The sequence below is a fragment of the Monodon monoceros genome, unplaced genomic scaffold, assembly GCF_005190385.1.
Source record: "Monodon monoceros isolate NGI ecotype Baffin Bay Population unplaced genomic scaffold, NGI_Narwhal_1 Super_Scaffold_9, whole genome shotgun sequence".
Classification (NCBI taxonomy): Eukaryota; Metazoa; Chordata; class Mammalia; order Artiodactyla; family Monodontidae; genus Monodon; species Monodon monoceros.
Window position 1 is genome coordinate 30,198,888 of NW_021703786.1, and position 18,583 is coordinate 30,217,470.

The 18,583-nt window shown below is 60.5% G+C and overlaps 3 protein-coding genes across 9 annotated transcripts in view; 1 reads left to right on the forward strand and 2 right to left on the reverse strand.

Moving 5' to 3' along the window:
* The window catches only part of RECQL5 (RecQ like helicase 5), a 37,548-nt gene extending 20,221 nt beyond the window's left edge, over positions 1-17,327 (forward strand). The window contains exons 9-20 of one of the 4 annotated variants that reach the window (XM_029213386.1): positions 13,228-13,446; positions 13,698-13,797; positions 13,932-13,968; positions 14,089-14,147; positions 14,237-14,310; positions 14,672-14,765; positions 15,023-15,157; positions 15,487-16,028; positions 16,187-16,280; positions 16,485-16,703; positions 16,932-17,001; positions 17,090-17,327. In XM_029213386.1, coding sequence (XP_029069219.1) covers positions 13,228-13,446; positions 13,698-13,797; positions 13,932-13,968; positions 14,089-14,147; positions 14,237-14,310; positions 14,672-14,765; positions 15,023-15,157; positions 15,487-16,028; positions 16,187-16,280; positions 16,485-16,703; positions 16,932-17,001; positions 17,090-17,190 — 1,744 coding nt within the window. In that variant the 3' untranslated portion in view covers positions 17,191-17,327. Of the gene's footprint in view, positions 1-9,218; positions 10,801-13,227; positions 13,447-13,697; positions 13,798-13,931; positions 13,969-14,088; positions 14,148-14,236; positions 14,311-14,671; positions 14,766-15,022; positions 15,158-15,486; positions 16,029-16,186; positions 16,281-16,484; positions 16,704-16,931; positions 17,002-17,089 lie in introns of those variants that run through there. The other 3 variants (XM_029213388.1, XR_003792110.1, XM_029213389.1) reach the window with 3 other exon arrangements.
* SMIM5 (small integral membrane protein 5) lies at positions 3,266-11,036 on the reverse strand. Of its 4 annotated transcripts, XM_029213392.1 has the most exons (4): positions 10,799-11,036; positions 6,279-7,119; positions 5,018-5,252; positions 3,266-4,569 (listed from the first exon to the last, which is right to left on the reverse strand). In XM_029213392.1, the coding sequence occupies exons 2-4, from the start codon at positions 6,492-6,494 to the stop codon at positions 4,460-4,462; spliced, it is 561 nt and encodes a 186-aa protein (XP_029069225.1). In that variant the 5' UTR covers positions 6,495-7,119; positions 10,799-11,036; the 3' UTR covers positions 3,266-4,459. The 4 variants fall into 4 exon arrangements, with proteins under 4 accessions (XP_029069225.1, XP_029069224.1, XP_029069226.1 ...); XM_029213391.1 differs by lacking the exon at positions 10,799-11,036 and having other exon boundaries at positions 6,279-9,219; XM_029213393.1 differs by lacking the exon at positions 10,799-11,036 and having other exon boundaries at positions 3,944-4,569; positions 5,018-5,178; positions 6,279-9,219.
* A 657-nt stretch (positions 17,328-17,984) lies between the features above and the next one.
* Positions 17,985-18,583, reverse strand: part of MYO15B (myosin XVB) — a 32,334-nt gene continuing 31,735 nt past the window's right edge. The window contains 2 exon segments of the mRNA XM_029212893.1: positions 17,985-18,270; positions 18,436-18,576. Of these exon segments, the coding sequence (XP_029068726.1) occupies positions 18,025-18,270; positions 18,436-18,576 (387 nt within the window). The 3' untranslated portion in view covers positions 17,985-18,024.

Sequence of the window (18,583 nt, forward strand, 5' to 3'; positions counted from 1 at the left end):
GATCTTCCTGGACCAGGGCTCAAACATGTGTTTGAGAATCCACCTGCATTGGCAGGTGGATTCTTAACCACTGCGGCACCAGGGAAGCCATCATCGTGGGATTCTGACATGCAGCCGGGGGCTGGAGGAGATGATGGGAAAGTTCCTTGAAGTCCTTCTTAACTATCCTGGCTTAATTGACCTTGGCTTACGTGCCGCTTCGCATTTCCTTCTGTAAAACACTCTGACTAATGTCCTTGGCCTGCTGAATGCTCAGAGCCAGCAGGCTGGTCTCAGCACACCCTCGGACTTCCGCTCCATTAGCTTAGTTGGATGCTTATTAAGCGTCAGCTGCTTGTTCCCAAACCTGTTTTGTGGCAGTTGTACTTGTAATTACATAATTGCACTTAACATTACATAAAAATGAAGTGGTGATAATAGCTGAAACCCCAGTTTTACAACTGGGGAACAGGCACAGAGAGGTTAAGTAACTTACCCAAGGTCACACAGCTAAGAAGTTACTGCTTTGGGGTTTAGACCCAGCTGTTCCTGTCAAAAATAGATGTGGACAGGGCAACTGTAAACATTTCCTAAAAATGCAGAAGTATTTCACACTCAGGTTTCCTTGCAGATGTCTTCAAGTTCTTATTCTGCCTTAAAGAAATCAAAATTAGCAAATAGACAATTCAGGAACTCTGGTCGGCAAACCCACACTTGGAGAAAAGACCTCGGCCCTGCATCAAAAAGATTGACCAAGGAATGTGCGTCTGTATGTTTCCATTTCAAATGAGAGGTGTAGAGAACTTACGTCTCGGGTACACAAACGTTGCTTTAATTGACTTTTTCAATTAACTTCTGGCCCTGATCGGAAAATCCTCCTGAAATGATCACCACGAAGGGAATGATGTGATGTGAAGAGGTAGAGAATGCTGTTGGTGCCCATGGCATAGTCTGGCCTGGGGCCTGAGGAGACTCCCCTGGGAGGAGCGATGTTGAAGTTGAGATGGGAAGCCGACGTAGGAGTTAGAATGTGGAGACAGTGTTCCAGGGTAGGCAACCGGTTCCCAAGGAGAGCGAGGAGACTTTTCCTAAGGACAAAATTAATTTGTCTTCAGTTTTTTTTTTTAACTTTTATTTTTTTAATTATTATCTTGTTATTGCCGTACAGCTTGAGGGATCTCAGTTCCCTGACCAGGGATTGAACCCGGGGCATGGCAGTGGAAGCCCAGAATCCTAACCACTAGGCCACCAGGGAACACCCTGTCCTCAGTTTTTTATGGTCTGCAATTTGTTATTACCCACAAGCAAATATGTCGTATTGAAGATTGTTATCTGTAGATTGCTTTCAAATGTTAATGTTTGGGAAAACAGGAGAAAACTGTTTTGTCTGCTCTGCCAAGTTTTGCTATTAAGATTCTTGCACTGGTGGCTTTACTGTAGTTTCTAATAAGGCATAACATATGTACAGTAAACTGCACAGATCTGAGGTGTAGAGTGAAACCCTCGTGAGGGACCGAGAGACCACAGTCGAGAGACCGGCTGGGACGCTGCGGCAGTGACTGCAGGCAGGCGCTGCTGGTAGCTTGTTCCAGGGTGGCATGGCGGTGGGAACAGAGAGGTGTGGTGGCCAGAGTCAGCCAGATGTTCTCTGGGGCTCAGACGGCCTGATGGCCGCCCCTTCCATGGTCACCACCTGCCTTGCTGTACCTGTTTATTCTTTGCCGTGATGGGGGAATTGCTGCCTCCTCTCCATGCCCATCTTTCCCAGAGGACCAGCCAGAGTACGTCAGGCTGCTCTTGTGCTGGGGCAGATCTGGTTGGTTGATCTGAGTGGGATTGGAGCCTGCCTGGGACCTGGCGTGACAACTTCAGGAGGGGAGCCATTGGTGGCGGGGCTCAGCGTGCCCCCGTAAGCCCTCCAAGGGGAGGGACAGAATCTTATTTGGGGTCAGCAGTTAAGTACTGCCTGGCCTGGAGGAGGAGAACGCGAATGAACCTCCTGTCAACCTGTCGGTGCCCAGGTCTGCCGACTTCTTGGCAGCTGGACCAGGGAGCCTGAATCTTTTCTAGAAAAGATGTTCAGCCTCAGCCACACTGAGGAAGGATGTTCTTGATGCTGATGTAACTCACGTAAGGAAAAGTCACACGAGGATCAGGCTGCTGCACCGTTGGAGCTTCTCCTGAACTGAGGGCTTCCTTGGGACCCTCCAGCTGTTGGTGCTGGGACTGGCAAGGGCGGGGCTTCACATCCTCCCACCCTCCCTCTGTTTTTCTTCTGGGTGGGAGACATAGCTGGGCCCCACCCCAGCTCTTAACTCTTAGGGCACACCCGCTTATAGGGAGGTTACTTTGAGAAGAGTTTGGGGTGCGGCTGTTTGGGATCTAGGGTTGGTATTGTAGGTGGTGGGTAATGGAGTGAGAGCCTTATCAGTACTACAGCTGGAGGCCTGGGGCCCCGGGTGTGGTGAGCAGGGGCTCGAGCCAGGTGGGGGGTGCCCAGAGGCTGGCTCTGCCACTTTTCAGCTGGTCAAATTTAGGGAAGTTACCTATTTCCTCATCTTTAAAATGGTGATAATAATGGTACATTTGGCATTGAGGTGGTCATCATGACTAAATGAATTTATCTGCATCAAAATGCTTAAGACACTGCCTGAGCGGGGATGAGTCCTCAGTGAATTTTAGTTACATCTTTATCCTCACCATTGTTGCAAGTATTATTATGGTTATCATTATTTTTCCGAGTCCCATTCTTTTGTGGTGTGGTGGGTGTGGTAGAGAGTACAGACAGATTCTTGAATTTCTTTTATTTTCTATGGAAGCACTCTTCTCTGGGTCTTCAACCCAAACCAAACCCGTCAGAGAAGTCCCTGGGCACCAGGAAGTGAAACCAACCAGAGAGAGAGCTTCTCCTGCCTGCCTGTCAGCTGGAGATGGTGGGGCTGCAGGGGAGTGGCAGGGCTGGCATCCCCTCTCCACTCCCTGTTTTCTGAGTAGATGGAGCTCTGCCTCAAGGCAGGCAGAGCATGGGCTGCATAGGCCAAGATGACAGAGGCGTATAAAAAACGCAGACTTCTTTATGGCCCCGGCGGACCAGGGTTGTATGTGTGTGTCGGGGCGGGTACCGCGTGGGCCTCTGCCTCCCCTGCCCTCGTTCCTGGCTTTGTAGCTCTACCTGGAAAGTTCTGTGGGAGAGAAAGTAAACTGAAGGGAAAGAGGCCAGGCAGTGTTGCATGTCAGCAGGCCCAGTTTTTGAAATGAGGCCACATTGCTCTGGCTTGGCGCCCTATTTAGAGGGACAGATAATGATGCTTCATATCAGTGGAGGTCTTAGGATATGCCCAGCACTGTGCCAAGGTCATCTCGGTTTATCCTCACAGGCTTAGCCCAGGAGGTGGGGACCAGGATTAGCCCCATTTCACAGGGGAGGAAATATGGCTTGAAGAGGTTGAGTCACTGACCTCCGGTTTTGTAGCTGGCGGGGGTGGGAGCGTGAGGATTTGAATGCAGACAGTCCGGCACACGTTGGGGAAAGGACGGAGCCGTCAGGATGCAGGTTATGGACAATAGTAGGGGCCTCACCTCTCTTATTGCAGAAGTTTGGGAAGACCCAGTGGCCTGAGCCTGGTAGGACGGGGTGTGCTGGCTGTGGTTAATAGCAGTGGTGACCGTGGCGTGGCATTCCTGAGCCCGGCACCTGCCTGGGGCAGACGCAGCCTCCGCCACTGCCGAGCAGGCGTCTGGGGAGGGCGGAGCTTGTTAGCAGCTGGTGCTCGGCAGGAACGGCACCGCAGCCCTCCCCTGGTTCTGCAGCCTTCCCTCTCGCGTGGCATTCCTGCCTGCATGTTTTTCCAGCTTCCGAGAGCACAGGGAGAGCAGAGGCCTGGCAGGGACGGTCACTGGCCATGTCCCTGGGATTCTGGCACGCTGCCCACCTGATGCACGTAACCCAGCCCAGGGAGTCTGGCACCACAGAAACACATAACCAGAAAGCTTTTACTGGGAAAGAAACAGGCAAATACTGGAATGGAACACAGACGTGTCCGTGCTCTAGGGGGAGCTTGGGACTCAGGAGCTGCCGCGCAAAGCCCCTCTCCGATTGGCCTGCTCCTCTTTGGCGTGGGAGCCTTGAGCCAGCTCCCCACACGTGCGGGCTGTTCTCCAGGTGTGGGGACCCCACTTCTGTGTTTTGTTAGAAAGCGCAGGTAGGCACAGAACCCCCGGTGGTTTTCTGTCTTAGAAACAGTCGAGTCCTCCTCGGCACCCTGTGTTCACTGTCAGGTGAGAGTTTTGTGGCCGGCACAGCCCTTATTTCCTTGACGAGGCTCCAGCTCTCAGTCAGTGTCTGGGTTCCTGGGGTAGGCCAGGGCTGGGCCCGTGGATCTTTGTCTTGAGGGTTGAGGGCTGCAGGGCCAGGCTGACGCCCTGGGTCATGGCTTTGGCGGTCTCCTCTCCGGCTCCTCCTCGGCCGCCGCCCTGGCCCTCACGGTGGGGTCGTGGGTCCCACCAGGGCCCTCCTGCCTCCCCGCTTAGGGCGGCAGCACCGGCAGCAACAGTAGCCGACGGCCATCAGCAGCAGCAGCAGCACGGTGGCTGGGGGGTTGGGGGAGAGAGCAGAGAGCGCCGGAAACTCAGAGGCGAGGAGGAAAAGAACGCCCGCCATACTTCCAAAGAGGCCCCTCTGGGGGCCTGGAGGACCTTCACCAAAGCCCTGGTTCAGTGGTCAGAAATACCCGAGAGTCTGGGAAGAGGTGTGACTAGTCCCCATGCCGGCCCCCGGAGCTTTGCTCCCTCCATCTGTGGGTTGGGGTGCCGGAGGCACCTCTGGGCCCTGGTGCCCAGCACACCTGTTTCCTAGAGCAGCATGTCAGGATTAGGGGAGATCCCCTGGCTCCCCCCAGGGGACATCTGCTTCTCCTCCTCTGTCTGGGGGACCACCCAGCCACCTCTGCCAGCCCCGTGGCTGGTACCATGGTCTCGTCTCTCCTGGATGCCAGGAAGAGCCATGGGCGCTGAGGAGACTCTGGGAGCCGCAGCTTACCTGTGAAAATGACAAGGACCGAGAAGGCCACGATCTCCACGGGCTCGGCCTGGGGCAGCGTCTGCAGCTTGTACAGCAGCCTCTCGCCTATGGAGCGCATCTCCAGCGCAAGGTTGGAGGCTGCCATGTTGTGCCGGGTCCCTGCCGGGGTTCCTCCTGAGCTGCAGAGCAGGGAGAGGACCTGGAGTCCCCACGGAGCTGCCTCCAGAGAATCTGCCCTCTCACCTACCCCAGCCTGCAGAACGAGTTTGTCAGGTCTCACCCCTCACAGCCCTGGTGGCTCACAGCTCACGAGGGAGGCAGGGAGCCGGCAGGGCCCCTTGCTTACCGCTCCGCTGTGGCTCTCAGCCCCCACCTAGCTGGCACTGCTCGGGCGAGGGAAGCTGGGGATGACAGTGAGCCTGAGGCCCTGCCGCAGGAGGGGTCTGCCAGCCGGCCGAGGTCAGCCACGGTTGCTGACCGTGAAGGAGACTGCATGCTCCTTTGTCTTAGACGCCACTCCTAGGTGTTGCCAGGGTGCCTCGGATGGGCATGGCTCCCCTGGCGGCCCCTGAGTGCCTCCCTGGTGGGGACATGGGGCTCCAGGATGCCAGCCTGGCACCCTTGCTTTTCATCATATGTGGGGACAGAAAGGTTGGCTTCTTCCGAGAGCAGGCTCATGGGGGCTTCTGGCCGGGGTAGGCCGTAGTTGAGAGCTGACTGGGGGCAGGGGTCTGAGCCCCCCTGGGGCCCCCCACCTCTCCCACCAGCCTCATTTCTTTACTCATACCGTGTCTTCCTGTGAGAAGGTGGAGGTGACACCGTGTCCTTCTAGTTTTCCCCAAGGGGTCCTCTCTCAGGATGGGACCAGGTGTCCCAGGGGGCGTTTAGCCTCCCTCTCTTGCTGGCTTGGACCTGCCTCTCTGGCTGACCAAGAGAGTCCCCTCCGCTCCCCCCTCCCCCCAACACCCCCTGCCCCTGGCCCCAGGTGAGGGGCAACTGAGCCTACAGGCCCCAGGACCGAGAGCCTCCTCCTGTCTGTCGTGCCCAAGGGGCCGAAGGTGAAGGTCCAGGCCGGGTCAGTGAGTCAGAACACATTATGCCACAGACCTTCTTTCCCCTTCCGCCTCCCCGGTGGGCACGAGGGAGCCAGCGCCTCTTCAGAGAGGGATCAGGGACAGCCTGTGCCAACCCAGAATCAGCCTGTTCCCCGAGGCAGCTCTTAGCCAGGGCAGGGCTGCAGGCGGCCAGGGGCCTGAGCCAGACTGTAAGCTCTCATTACCTCCGCCTCATCCCTCAGCCAGGCACATTTGCCCCCAGGTGGCTGCGGTCTGTGAGGCCGGTCACTCCTGGCGCCGCCATCACAGCATAGCGTCCTTAGAGCCGCCTTGAAGGTCATCCGCTCGAGTCCTCTGCGCCGCACTTGGCTCCCTGCCCTCCCTCTGGCATGCGGCCTTTGCTCGAGTGGGGAGCCCCCCTGCGGCCCAGCCCGGCCCATTCCTTCTTGGGCAGCTCTGATCGTTAGAAGATGGGATTGCCTGGTGACCTCGTCAGTCCCACCTGTGGTCACTCAGGCCAATTCCGCCCTCTTCTGCCTCACGGTCCTCCAGGGCTTGGACGGCCAGCGCGGATTCCTCCTGCATCTCCTTCCCCACAGGATAACTGCCCTCGTCGGGTCAGGGGGCCGCCCCCATAGAATAGCATTCAAATCATCCTGGGTTTGAATACTGCCAGCCTTCTTCCTGCTTTTGTGACACGGGAGTGGCTCTGTCTCTCTGAGTCTGTTCCTTTTCTCGTTTTCCATGAAGATGAGGTGCCCGTCTCTCGAGGCTGTCGGGAGGGTTGAGCACAGGGCCGGGCTCCGGGAGTACCCAGCCCATGTGATTCCCCTCTGGGCGGGGTCCGGCCAGCGCAGCAGAGGCCAGGCGGCCTTGGGGGGTGGTCACACCCCCACACATTCACTGTCAGTGACCTTCCTCCAACACCTTTGGGGAGTTTCGTCTGTGTCCTTCATGCCCGGGATGTTTGTGGTGTGTGAGGTGAAGGAGAGTGGTGGGGGGCCGGCTGGAGATGGGGGGGCTATGTTTTAAGTGATGATGGGGGGTAGCAGGCAGGTGATGGCTCTGTGGAGGATTAGATGGTCTCCTGTCAAAGGGGGAGGCTCCTGAAATTAGAGCCTCCCAGCTTCTCCCATGCCCCACCCCAGGGTCTGCACGTTGCTACAAAGGAGATCAGGATCCCAGTTTTCCAATGTACTAGGAGGCATAGAATTCTAGAATGCCATGGGTCATCCACTCCTGCCTCCTTTCTTTTGCATATGGGGACACTGAGACCGGAGAGAGGAAGGGACTTCACGGTCACACTGCAGGAGTGGGGCCTGGCAGTGCTGCCTCCGCCATCCCTCCATGGGCGCCTGTCTCAGGCAGCCTCCTCTTCGATGGGCAAGATAAGTCAGCCCAGGAGCAGCCCACAGAGGGCCTGGCCCATGCGATGGGCTCAGCACAGGGACCAGGGCTCTGCGTGATCAGCCCCACCCCACACGGGAGTCTGGAACACATCTTTCATCACTCACCAGGCCACACTTGCTCTCTGAGAACCTCCTGTGACTTGTCACCAAAGGCAGATCTTGCGAGTCTTTCTGTCTCAGGCTCGTGAACTCCTTCCCGAGCATAAGACCCCTCTCCTCAGGTCACACCGAACAGACCTCCTCCCACTGACCAGTGGAGCAGGTGTGCACAGGAAGGTGGTCCCCTCCCTTGTTCTGGGGCCTCCGGGCATCTCGCTCCCCGGGTTTCCAGGAGGATGGGAGCCCACCCGCTGGTCCCATTCCTGGAGGAGGGACCGAGGGACCGGTGGGCCGACCGAAGCCGAGGGGGAGCTTGCCCGGGGCTCAGGAGCTGGGCTGCTTTCCCCTCCCCTCTTCGGCTACTTGGCCTGGCTTTTTCAGCCTGATTGGCCCAGGGCCTGCACTGCCTAATGTAGCCATCAGAGACACTCCTTCACAGAGAAGGCGGAGGCGAGCGGGTCGGCGGGGGGCTTTTTCACCTGTGCCCCCCACGCCCAAAGACCCAGGAGGGATTGCAGAGGGTCGCGCCTCCGCTTGTGAGTGAGAGGTTGCGTGGAGACCCTGGTCAGTTGGGGCGTGATCTCCAGAGCAGGGAGGGGGAAGGTGGGGCCGGGCTGAACTGCTGTGCCGGAAAGGCGGGGCCTGTTGATCCGGAGCTTCGCCTCTAAAGTCAGCCGTCCTCCAGGGTTAGGAAGTCTGAAAGCTGCAGACTCACGCCCAGGGGACCCGGGCCCCGCTCTGGGAAGAGTGTCGGTCCACTCCAGCGGGCCACAGACGTGGACAGCCAAGGCCTCTAGGGACTTGGATTGGCCCCAGGGCTGCTCACTGCATCCTGTCTGCAGGAGTGGGGCTGCTGGACACGGCTGTTCTGCCCCAAAGGCTGAAGCCCCCTTTGCTTTTCAGTTGCTATTTTATCATTTCCAGCTTGGCCTTGAGCAGAGGAGCCTTAGTGGGGACTGTGGGGGGCTGGGAGGGGCCTGTTCTCCTAAGAGGGCGGAGGCACATTCCAGCAGGTCCCAGGCGGGCTTTCCAGCACGCTATTTAAAGCGAGGCCAAGGGGTGCCTGACGCCTGGTGCCCGATATAACCAGCCATCGTCAGGTGACCGTGAGGCCTGTGCCCCAGCTGTTGCGTTGTAGGGAGCCCTGAGTGTTCCCAGCTGTGGCCCAGGGAGGGTGGGCATCCTAAGGCTGGCTGCCTCTTGTTTTCTTAACCTTCCCAGGTTTGGAGAGCGGAGGGCAGGGAAGCCCAGTGGGGCTACTGGTAAATCTCTATATTTTCCCAGTCTTTCTATCTCGGTTCCACCACACTCCTTCCCAAACTGTACTTTCTGCCTGTGAATGAGGATCTCCCCCAACCCCATGCTCGGTAGCACCTCGGTTAGAAGCAGCCAGAGCAACTGGTGGCTTCCCCTGGCCTGGCTGCCTGCACGGCCCTTCTCGGCACCTTCGGAGGGTGCTCCCCGGCTGGAGTGGCAGCCAGTGGAGGGGGAAGGTGAGCCGGGCTGAAGGGAAGGCTGGCAGAGCTGGAGGGACTAGAAAACATGCCTTTGTGTGGCATCTCCTGGCACAGAGAACCTTGCAACAGAGCAGGCAGGCCGCTTGCCGGCCCGACAACTGCCACTTGGTACTGAAGCGTCCCTGTTTCCTCTTTGCAGAACTGACACTCCAACTCCAGATGCAGCTGCGTGGGGAGAGCCCAGGCAGCGGATGTGTGCTGTCTGATAAGGGTGTGTTGATGGCTCAGGGCCCAAGGGCTTCTTGCCTTGCCCTGTTATTTTGTCAAGGTGGGTTTCAGCCACCCCTGCCCCCTGGGCAACGTCTTGTTCGAGAAAGAACTAGAATGAGGCATAACTGAAGGTTGGGGGAGTCTTGCGGGGTCCGGTGGCCTAACCAGCAAGGCAGAGATGCCCACTGTGCGCTGCGCTTTCTGCCTTGGCCTCGCCTTCCAGTGGGGTCCAATGACACTTGAACCCTCAGCAGCCCCTTAGCTTCTCCAGGACAGGAGGAGGCACTTCCTGCTGCCGCTGATTCCTCCTGCAGCCCCAGAAGCTGGGCATCACCCTTCTGTCCCCGCTCAGGGATTGTGTTTGGGGGTCCCCATCCACCTGTGTCCTCTGGATCTAGGGACTCTGATCCCTGCCGTCTTACAGATAAGAGTCGGCAGGGGTAGCCATGGGCTCATCACTGCGTCCCTCCCTTACCCGGCGTCTGTCCCCTCTGTGCCATCACTGCTCATCGCTGCCGGGCTTTTAGTCTCCCCAGCCACCAACCCAGACCAAATCCCACAGCCTCTGCCGAGCCAAGAACACGTCGACTGATCCCTGGTTTCCACTTTAACCTGGGTGGTTGTTTTTCTAAGTAGATACTAGCTTGTTCGCTTTGGGGAGAACATCTGGGGGGCTGGGGAAGGGGACTGTAACGCTGGTGTGAGGACAGGGAGGCAGGAGGGGTAAGCAGCCAGCCTCGACTCGAGACTCTCGGGGCCCTGCCCACGGGAGCTGATCTCAGTGCGCCGAGAACTATCAGCATTCTGATGGCGGCGGAGGGCCAAGTACGGGGCGGGGCAGTCCCTCCCCAAGCCTCACTTCCCCCCCACCCTGGGTTTAGGGCCCTCATGCTTCTGGCGTGGCATTCGGGGAGATTTGGGGGATCCTGGGGATCTCTATGGGCCCAGGGAGGAGCACCCGGGCCTGGCTCCGAGCTGAGAACTCCAAGACCCCCCCGTAAGAGGTAGCGGCTGCTGCCTTTGTCCAGGACACAAGGGGCGGAGCTGCCACAGGTTCGCATCCTGGGAGGTGCGAGGTGGCCGGGCAGACCCTGCCCTGAGCCTCCTTGCCTGGGAGAAAGCAGGGACTTGATCCCCGGAAAAAGGGAGGCTCAGTGGGCAGGCGATGGTTCTCCCCTAGGCCAGGCCAGCCAAATCCCTCGTTTAAGCCCCCTGCATAGGAAAAGCTTAAACTAACTTGCCGAGTAAGCAGGCACTCCAGGCCCTTCTGCCTGCTCAGCAAGCCAGCAGAGGGCTGCAGCCTCGGCCTGTGCCCCATGCTGGGTCCCAGCAAGAGAAGGGGGAGCTTGAGTTCAAAAGGGAGGCTCTCCAGAGACTACAACCAAGCGTGTCCCCCAGGACCCTCCTCTCCGTGCTTGTGGTAGATTGTGGCCCTCCACCCTTGAGACAGGGGACCCTGGCGGCTCCCTTCCCTTCGTCCCCGCCTCATCTGTGAGCGGAGCCACTCACCTGGGAGCTCAGGTGCTGGGGTTGGGGGGCAGCCGCAGGCGCTGGGGAGCCCAGCAGCCTCCGCGTGCCTCTCCTCCGGCCTCCTCTCCAGCGGGGCTCACACCTCTTCCTTCCTTTGCGGACGCCTCTTTCCTGACCCGCGGCTGCTCCCCGGGTGCCTCTGCTCAGCGCAGCGGAGCTCCTGGCTGCTGACAGCCAGCTGCTGTCTCGGCCTTAGCTTTTTTGTTGTTGGTCGTCCTGGAGATTCAAGTGTCACATTACATGGGGCGGCTGCCGAAGTAGGGAGCCAGTGCCACCGCTGCCCCCGCAGGCGAGGGAATCCCTGCTGGGAACTGGTCCTGCAGCTGCAGGTTCCTGCCTGCTCCCTGCCCCGAAGGTCTGCACGGCCCTCCTCTGTTCCTCCTCCTCTTCTCTCCTCCCTCCTGGCGGGTGTGGGCTGGGCCTGGGCTGTGAGCTGATGAAAGAGGAGGTCGGCTCTCATGTTCCCTGGCAAAGATGACCCCTGGGAGGTTCCACCTGAGTGGTGGAGTCAGGAGGGAGGGAGCGAGGGAGGGGGCCTGCACCCCTCCCAGTTCTTTGCCTCCCGCCCTGCCCTCAGGAGCACCTTTGGGCCCATGTCCCTCAACCCCCAACCTGTCCCTCAGGCGACTCCCTGGCAGGTTCCTGTTTTCTCCTGGGAAGGAAAGTAAATAGTGAGGGAGCTGCTGGACCACCCAAGCAGTGAGCCCTCTGGGGAGGCATCTTGGGGAAGAACTTGGGAGTCCCGAGTGACTTGGGAGTGGCCTGGCCTTAGCCTGTTCCTGGGGGCGGCCCCAGGAGGAGGAGAGAGGACACTGCTGATCTCGTTCTTGCCAAAGAGTGTCGGCTGGGGCTGTCTCCACACTCCGGGCCCGGCTGTCCGGGCCGGGCTCCAGAGCCCAGGGGCTGGCTGCTTTGACATTTGGCTGGTCGTGCCACCCCAGCAGACCAGGCTGTGCCCGGAGCAGGACAGGAGCCGACCCCAGCCCGCATCTGCGAGCTGTCAATGGAGCCCTTTGAGTGTGAGCACAAAACGCCAGTGAGTTGGGGCTTGGGGGAGGCTCGGGGGGAAGGAAGCCAGCCTTGTGGCCGCACCACTTGGATGCCAGAGCCTCCCAGAGGCCGGACAGGCAGCCACTGTGCGGTCGCACAGGCTTGAGCCATGGAATGAGTTACACATCGGTTTTGGGTGTGGCGGGAATAGCGCCCTCTGGTGGCCTCCATGCCCTCCTTGCCGGCTCCAGCCGTTCTCTCCTCAGCTAAACAAGGCAGCCAGCCCGCGCTTCCTGGGGGCTGTGTCGCAACCTGTTGTCATTCCTGGAGGCTGGCCCTCGGGGTCCTGGCTCCTCAGAGTGTTTCTTGCAGCCCCAGGCAGTGCTCACGTTGAGAGGTGTTCTGGTTAGAGCAGTGACACCCACTCTTCTTGTCTTTGGGATGTGGTGACTAGACAGCCCTACCTCTGCTCTGGCATCTCCCCTCGGGTTCCCCCACCCCGTGCCACATTCCTGCTGCAGGAATGGCTGTTTGTAACAGCCCTGATAGAACTGTGGCCCCCCGGGCCTCTGCATCTGCCCCGGTGACCGACTGTGCCCCCAGCCTGGGGGGGTTCATTCTTCCAGCCTGGAAGGTACGACAAGGAAGACTCCGGCCACGGCTGCCTCTCCTCGCTGCCCTCACCAGTGCCGGCTCTACGGTGCCGGCCCTGAGCTGCCCAGTTCCTGCTCTCAGGCAGTCCCCCCGGTCCCGGGCTGTGTACACTGGGCTGGGTACACACAGGCTTGTTGGGGACAACAAGGAAGAGGTCACCAGGAGACAGAAGTAGAGCAGAGTGCTGAGGTGGGGTAGGGCCACTTCCTGCTGTTCTCTCCCTCCCTCCCCGTCAGAAAAAAGTGAAGAGTGATAATAAGAGCCGTGTCCTGGGCACTGTGCAGCTCACTTCAGAGCGTCATCCTGGCCCTTATGCAGCCCAAGGGGCCAGTGCTCCTCTTGCACTGGCTTGTAGGCAGGAGTGCGTAGGCTTCAGGAGGTCAGATGCTGTCCCCAAGGACACAGCCTCAGCAGCAGAGTCAGCGTCTGCACCCAGAGTCCGTGCTTCTTCCAGGGTGCCCCACTGCCGAAGGATGGAGAGTGGGCTGGGGCCCGGAGGAGTACTCGATAGAGAAGCAGGACAGAATGGGGTCCGTGGCCTGGCTCCTCTGGATACGTGTGTTCCATGACTTTGAGAAAGCTCTCAGCTCACTGCCCTCATCTGTAAAATGGGCACCCCAGCGATGCCTTGTGAGACTCACATGAGATGCCTACCACAGTGCCAGACATGTAGCTGTGCTCAACCAGAGTTTCGGGATCGGGTGAACGAACGCTGGCCGACGTGGGTCCCTCACCCCTTGCCTGTGTTATGCTGCCTGCTCCAGGTGCCGCCACGCTGCCATTGCTAAGTACTTCGGGGATGCGCCCCCCGCCTGCACCAAAGGCTGTGACCACTGCCAGAACCCTGCAGCTGTGCGGAAGCAGCTGGACGCTTTGGAGCAAAGCCACAGCTGGAGCAAGACCTCCATTGGGCCCTCCCAGGGGAACGGCTTTGACCCTGAGCTGTATGAGGGAGGCCGCAGGGGTTATGGGGGCTTTAGCAGGTGAGGGGCCATGAGGCCAGGGGCCCCCAACCCACTGGAAATAGTCTGGCATTCTCTCCCTGATGCTAAGGCCAGACCAGAGGCGACACAGTGCCGTAGTCCACCCCCCGGCCCTGAGGGCCACACTGGGGCCAGGACTTCGGTGTTGCCCATGAGCTGCCAGGGCCTCAGAGACATCACTGTCCCAGCAGACACGTGACAGGAGGGCAGAGCCCAGACCCAGGACTGCTCATGCCCAGCCTGTCTCCTAGGTACAACGAAGGCTCTGAAGGCAGTGGGGATGAGGGCAGAGACGAGGCCCACAAGCGGGAATGGAATCTCTTCTACCAGAAGCAGATGCGCCTGCGCAAGGTGAAGGGGATGGGGGCTCAGTGGGGTCCAGGTGGCCCCCTGCTCACACCCTCTCAGCCCCTTCCCTGGGGCTGGACTGGGAGCTGTCTTGCTGCGGGGCAGGATGCCTTACGGGCCCTCATGTCATCTTCCAGGGCAAAGACCCCAAGATAGAAGAATTCGTACCCCCAGGTCAGTACAGAGATGCCCCCTGGGCTGGTCTCGGGGTATGGTGGAGGATGCCTCACTGAGGGGTTGGGGATGCCAGAGAGCAGAAAGTAGAGTGGAAGGACTTGCCTCTGCTCCCCCCAGATGCAGACTGTCCCCTGAAAGAGGCTTCTAGTAGGAAGATCCCCAGACTCACTGTGAAGGTAAGAGGTGGACAGCTCGTCACACCTGCCCCCCCAGGATCCCCCCCCCCAACCTGAGACTGTTTGACCAACTTCCCTCCCCTGTGCAGGCCCGTGAGCACTGCCTGGGGCTCCTGGAGGAGGCTCTGAGCAACAACCGCCAGGCCGCAGGTTCCACTGATGGGTGAGTGTCGTCAGGGCCAAGGAGCGGTCCCCGGGCTCCTGTTCCTTTGGAGGCCGCAGGAACCCCAGCCCCCCTGGCTTATTTGGGCACCCCTCCCCAAATTGGGACTCATCTTACTCCCAGGGGGTGTGAGTCTCCACAGCCTCACCAGGGGGCAGGCTTGGCCACAAGCGAGGGGCTGCCAGGAGCTGCTGAGGGACAGTAAACCACAGGGGGCCCAGACAGTCCAGGTCGGAATCCCTGTGCCCAAGGCCATTCCTGCCAGGCCGTTCCTGAAGCCATCTCCAAGGTCCCCAGGGGGGATCTAACAGGGAGGGGGCCTCAGGTCTACCTGACACCTTAACCTCATTCCTACCCTCAGATCTGACCTCCAGGCCAAGGCAGTGGAGCTGGAACACGAGACATTCCGAAATGCCAAGGTGGCCAACCTGTACAAGGCCAGCGTGCTGAAGAAGGTGGGCACCGGGTGGGGTGGGTGGGGCGTGCTCCGGGCTCTGGGTGGGAGAGGCAGCCTGCCACACAGGGCGCGCTTATTCCCGGGGGAGTCCGACTTCCCTCCTTTCCCGGCTGGAAGTATTTCTAGCCAACCCCGTGTGGACTAGAACTTGTCTAGTGCCCAGGTGCTGCGGAACCCACTCGTGAGAAGCCTGGGCTGGGGGCTGTTGGGAGCTACGGGTGCCGACCATGGCGTTCCCACCTGTCCCTGCCCCAGGTGGCTGAGATCCACAAAGCCTCCAAGGATGGGCAGCTCTACGATGTGGGAGGTGGTGCCAGGAGCTGCAGCGCCCAGGCCGAGCCCCCAGAGCCCACCGAGTATGACATCCGGCCGGCCTCCCAGGTGTACTCGGTGAGTGGCATCCTGGTGTCCCCCCCAAACCTGGGTCCAGGAAAGGCGCCACGGCCCCTTGCCCTCAGCGAGGGCATAGTCCTTGCTCTCCTGGCATCACAGCCCTGGCCCTATGGCGCCCCAGGGCAGGCCTTCGCGCTTCCGTACTCTGCCAGCTACGCCTCTGCAGCCCCCCACAGCGCCTGTCTCGCCAGCCCAACCCCCAAGCCTTGTCCCGCCCAGCTTTTCCCGCCCCCACTCCCAGGAGCCCCACCCATGCGGCCATCCCTGGGCCCTCTAGAGAGTGCCCTGGAGGCACCTGGGGTCAGAAGCCTCTCTCCTCCTCACAGCTCAAACCCAAGCGGGTGGGAGCTGGTTTCCCGAAGGGCTCCTGCACGTTCCAGACGGCCCCTCAGCTGATGGAGAAGACGCGGCTCAAGGAGCAAGACCCCCGGCCGGTGCAAGGAGGCGAGCAGGAGCCGCCCGGCCAGCCCCGTGGCCGCCAGGATGAGGACCGCGCTGAGCCCCTCCCTAGGCCCAGAGCAGAGGCCCCCGGGAGCGGTGCTCATTGTGGGGCGCCCTCCCCCGAGAAGAAGGCAAAAGGCCCTTCTCCGGGCAGTCCTACTGCCAAGGCCCGGGTTGGCAAGAAGCAGCAACTCCTGGCCGCAGCAGCCCTCAAGGACTCCCAGAACATCGCCCGCTTCTTCTACCAAAGGACCGAGAGCTCTCCTCCGCTCACTTCAGCCCCAGGGGCAGAAGGTGCCAGCCCTTCCCGTGACGGGGCGCGGGGACCCCTGACGGCCCCAGAGAAGTGCACAGGGGAGGAGGATGGAGCCATGGGACATTTGGCTGCCCACCCCCAGACCGAGGAGTGCTCCGAGGAGGGGCCAAGGTGAGGTCATGGGCAGTCCTGGAATCCTCTAGAATCCCCTCTGCTAACTGGGCCTCTGAAACTCGGGGCCTGTTCCCATGATGGGCTTCACTGGGCCACCTGGGCTGAGGGCGCGGCTGGCATCTGGAGCTCTGACGCCTGCTCTCCCTTCCGGCCAGTGTCTGCCTGCTGCTCAGAGACCAGAGGCCCCCAGAAGGCCAGCCAACCCCCACAAAGGAGGCACAGAGACGCAAGCGGCCCAGACCCCAGCAGGTACTGAGAGGGGGGAAGATACCTGTCTACCAGGCTGGTGTCTGCTCTGGGTAGGGGTTTGGGAAAATCATGTCTTCTTTCCACATCCCAGGGCAGATGGGCTGGGCTAGAGGGAGCCAGGAGGTGCTGAGGTGCAGTCTTCCAGGAGGGGAGGGGCCAGTAACAGGGAGCCCAAGAGTGACCCTCCACTGTGGCCCTGCCCAGGAGAACCCAGAGAGCCAGGCTCAGAAGAGGCCATGCCCCTCAGCCAAGGTCTCCATCTTAGCTGAGACCAAGGGCAGCGTCTCAGCCAGCGATCAGGGCAGCTTGAAGCCCCAAGGCTCCTGCCAGCTCTTGGCTCCTGGCATCTCGCTGAAGGAGGCTGCGAACATCGTGGTCAAGTGTCTGACCCCCTTCTACAAGGAGGGCAAGTTTGCGTCCAAGGTAGGGTAGGTGCATGGGCTCTGTTCTTCTCTGAGCCTGGGGCACTTGGGTGCAGTGCGTGGGTGGGTAGGGAGCGTGAGCCCCAGTGAAAAGCAGGGCGGAAGCAGGCCAGTCCAGAGGCCCGCTGCCTGCTCCCTGGGTCTGCCTCACTCTTGGGTCGCAGCTGTGGGTCGCTCAGAGCAGGGTGGGGTTCTGCGCTCTCTGCTCCTCTCCACTCTCTGTCCCCAGGAGCTGTTTAAAGCCTTCGCCCGCCACCTCTCACACTCGCTGACCCAGAATCTGTCTCCGGGAAGGAGCGGTGAGTGCCTGCGTCACCGGCCGGGAGGTGCTTGGGGGGGCCCTGTAGTGGGGAGACTGGCTCTCACGCTCCCCCATCCCGAATCCAGTGAAGGAAGAGGCCCAGAACGTCATCAAGCAGTTTTTCCACGGCCGAGCCCGGTGCGAGAGTGAAGCTGACTGGCACGGCCTGTGTGGCCTGCAGAGATGACCGAGAGCTGCCCGACGGGGCCGGTGTCCTCCCCGGACTCCACCGCAGCCCAGCCCGGGCCTCGCTCAGTAACGGGGAAGGTGGGCGGCCTGCTGCTGCTGGGACATCGTCTGCTCTCAGGCTCTTCCCCCTTCCAGCCATGCCTTGCTTTGGAAATGGGCCTGGACACCTCCCAAATCAAGGTCAGAGGTCAGCCCACTTTTCTCTTTGCTCGCGAAGCCTGAGGTCCTCTTTCTCCTAGCCTCCCTGCCTCCCCGGCCCTCGTGGCTGGGTTTTCTGGGCCAGATCCACAGATCAGAAAGTGACAGGTGGTGTGGCTGCTGCCAGAGGAACAGAAGGAAGGAAGGTCCCTCCACCTCATGTACTTAGCATGTTTTCAGCCGGGGGCGAGGCCCACCAGTCCGAGGCCTTGGGGCCTACTCAGAAAGAGCTTGGGCTGGTCCCAGGTCCGCCCCCACCACCGTCTTCCCTCGCGATGCCAGCCTCCAGCCCGGCCCAGGTGCAGAGCTCATGGGAAGACGGGCAGCAGCCAGGCCCTGCTCCCTCAGCGCCCCTGGCCGGGAAGGCCAGGCGGGGCTTCGACAGTTACCAGGGGAATAAAGTCCTGTTGGCTCTCATGCACACGCACACAGCCCTGTTCTCTCAGGAGTTTTATTTCCTCAGCAACTGCTGCTCCCAGGGCTGGGCTCATGCTCGTGTCGGGCCAGGGCCCAGGTGGGCATCTCCCCCGGACTGGGCAACATCGGACGCCCAAGCCGAGTTCCTGCAGCGCCCACCCCAGGCTCAGGCCCAGGCCCACCCCGGAGGGAGTCTCGTGACTCCCAGTTGAAGTCGCTATAGCAGCCCCTCCCCGTGGGCCAGCTGGGCTGTGCGGCAGCAGGTTCCAGAACCAAGCGGTGAAGTCCAGGCCAGACTGGCCTGACAGCACCCAAAGGAGACTGTCCGGGTAAGACTTGGCCAGAGAGGCTTCCTGTCCTCGTCTCTGCCCCTCCCCCACTCCTCTTGGGTGAAGGCCGGCCACTAAGTGGAAGGAGAGTTGCGGTCCAGCAGGAAGGTGATGGTGTGCTTCAGCTCCTGGGCCTGTGCGGGCACAGGCATGTGAGGCCAGGGCTCCCCAGCCAGCCCCCTGCCTCTGCCCCCAGCCCCACCACGCCGGAGCAGTGGGCAGAGGCCTGGGCCCGCTCTCGGGCACACCAGGCCTGGGTGAGGCGCTTGCCACCTTCTCAGGGCGCAGAGGCCACGCACCTGCGGCAGCTCAAACCAGATGGTCTGGGGGTTGTCAGCCGAGCCATAGTTGAGTTCCAGGCCAGGGGAGTCCTCAGGCCCCAGTGGGCTCAGCACGCGGAGCCGCTGCAGGTCCCTCAGGGCGATGGAGTAGCACAGTTCCTGGGGC